Source organism: Otolemur garnettii, unplaced genomic scaffold, assembly GCF_000181295.1.
Source record: "Otolemur garnettii isolate 467f Iridium unplaced genomic scaffold, OtoGar3 scaffold00095, whole genome shotgun sequence".
Classification (NCBI taxonomy): Eukaryota; Metazoa; Chordata; class Mammalia; order Primates; family Galagidae; genus Otolemur; species Otolemur garnettii.
In genome coordinates this window covers 4,166,845-4,168,780 of record NW_003852490.1, presented here as the reverse complement: position 1 = coordinate 4,168,780, position 1,936 = coordinate 4,166,845, and the positions used below count along the sequence as shown (strand labels likewise).

Below are 1,936 nucleotides of genomic sequence, written 5' to 3'. Positions count from 1 at the left end.
CAGCCCCATATGCTGGAGGTGGCGGGTTCAAACCCAGCCCTGGCCAAAAACTGCAAAAAAAAAAAAAAAATTATCATAGGGTGGCACCTGTGGCTCAGTGAGTAGGGCACCAGCCCCATATACTGAGGGTGGCAGGTTCAAACCTGGCCCAGCCAAACTGCAACAACAACAACAACAAAATTATTATAGAAAAACACTATACCTGATCTTCTGCAATATGGCTTCGAGCATAAGGAGAATCTAGCAAGGTATGCAAGGCCTGTAGGCACGCTGTGACATGTTCAATAGGCTCCTCAGGTCTAGGGGAACAAAGAAACTGTATGCTCACACCTGAAATGTACAAAATAAAATACAGGGTTTTCAATAGAAAACACTTTGTTGTTTAGACACCATATTTTTTCCTTTATTTTTATCTATTTTTTTTAATAGATTACCTTAACATATATTCCTTCACTCATTGGTTCATTTATTTAAAGACAGGTTCTTGCTATGCTGTACAGGTTGGTCTTTCTCTTGCCTCAGCCTCCCAAGTAGCTTGGTCTATAGGTGCCCACCATAAAGCCTGGCTAGTTTTTCTATTTTTAGCAGTGATGGGTTAAACTCTTGAGCTGAGGCTGGTCTCAAACTCCTGAGCTCAAGCAATCCACCTGCCTCAGCCTTCCAGAGTGCCAGGATTACAGGCGTGACCCAGGATGGTCTTAAGCTCCTGGTCTCAAATGATACTTCTGCTTCATCCTTTCAAGAAGCTGGGATTAAAGGCACAAATCACCACACCTGGCTAACATACATTTATTAATGCCTTAAAGTTCAAAATGGTTTCCAAGTTAAGCAGTCAAACTCAACATAAGGTTGTAGCTTTGCAATTTGGTTAATATTCAAATTACCTATGTGTTGAGAAAGGAATTCCCATGAGACTAGGCTGATTAGGAAGATATTCTGTTTTTTATTTCTAGGACTTTTTTTTGAGATAGAGTCTCAAGCTGTTACCCTGGGTAGAGTGCTATGGCATCATTAGCTCACAGCAATTTCAAACTCTTGGGCGTCAGCGATTCTCTTGCCTCAGCCTCCCAAGTATCTGGGACTACAGGTGCCCACCACAAAGCCTGGCTATTTTGTTGTTGTTGTTGTCATTGTTGTTTAGCTGGCCTAGGCCGGGATCAAACCCACCAGCCTAGGTATATGTGGCCAGCGCTCTATCCACTGAGCTACAGTGCTGCACTATTTCTAGGACTTTTAAAAAGAATACATTAAAAATAAATTTGAACATTATAAAATGATTTTTCATTAAATGGTTGCCAAAGAACTTTTCACACATACAATGTTTTAGGAAGTTTTTTGCTGTGTTTTTTTTTTTTTTTTAAGACAAGAGTCTCACTTTGTCACCCTGGGTAGAGTGCTGTGACATCATAGCTCACAACAACCTCAAACTCTTGGGCTCAAGCTATCCTCTTGCTTTAGCTTCCTGAGTATCTGAGGCTATAGGAGCCTGTCACAACACCTGGCTAACTTTTCTGTTTTTAGTAGACGGGGTCTCGCTCTTGCTCAGACTGGCCTGGAACTCCAGAGCTCGATCATCCACTTGCCTCAGCCTCCCAGAGTGCTAGGATTATAGGTGTGAGCCACCACACCTGACCATACAAAGTTTTTAAACAGTAAACTATAGAGGCCAATTGATACCACAGGTAACAGTTGCTTTTAATTTATATAAAGGTAAGGTTACTATTTTGGAAGTTTTTCACATTTTCATTTATGAAATCTGATAAATTCTATAATTACACCTTATCATTTGTGTTCCTTTTTACCCTCAGAAAATATAAGATCAGGCTCAGCACGTGTAGCTTAGTGAGTAGAGCGCCAACCACATTCACCAAGGCTGGTGGTTTCGAGCCCGGCGAGTTTGAGCCCAGCCTGGGCCTGCTAAACAACATGACAACTG

General features: G+C 41.6%; 1 protein-coding gene across 1 annotated transcript in view; it reads right to left on the bottom strand.

The window, feature by feature from the left end:
- Nucleotides 1-1,936, bottom strand: part of HEATR5B (HEAT repeat containing 5B) — a 94,833-nt gene that overhangs the window by 19,053 nt on the left and 73,844 nt on the right. Inside the window, exon 27 of the mRNA XM_023516670.1 lies at nucleotides 203-330. Within this exon, the coding sequence (XP_023372438.1) occupies nucleotides 203-330 (128 nt within the window). The remainder of the gene's footprint in view (nucleotides 1-202; nucleotides 331-1,936) is intronic.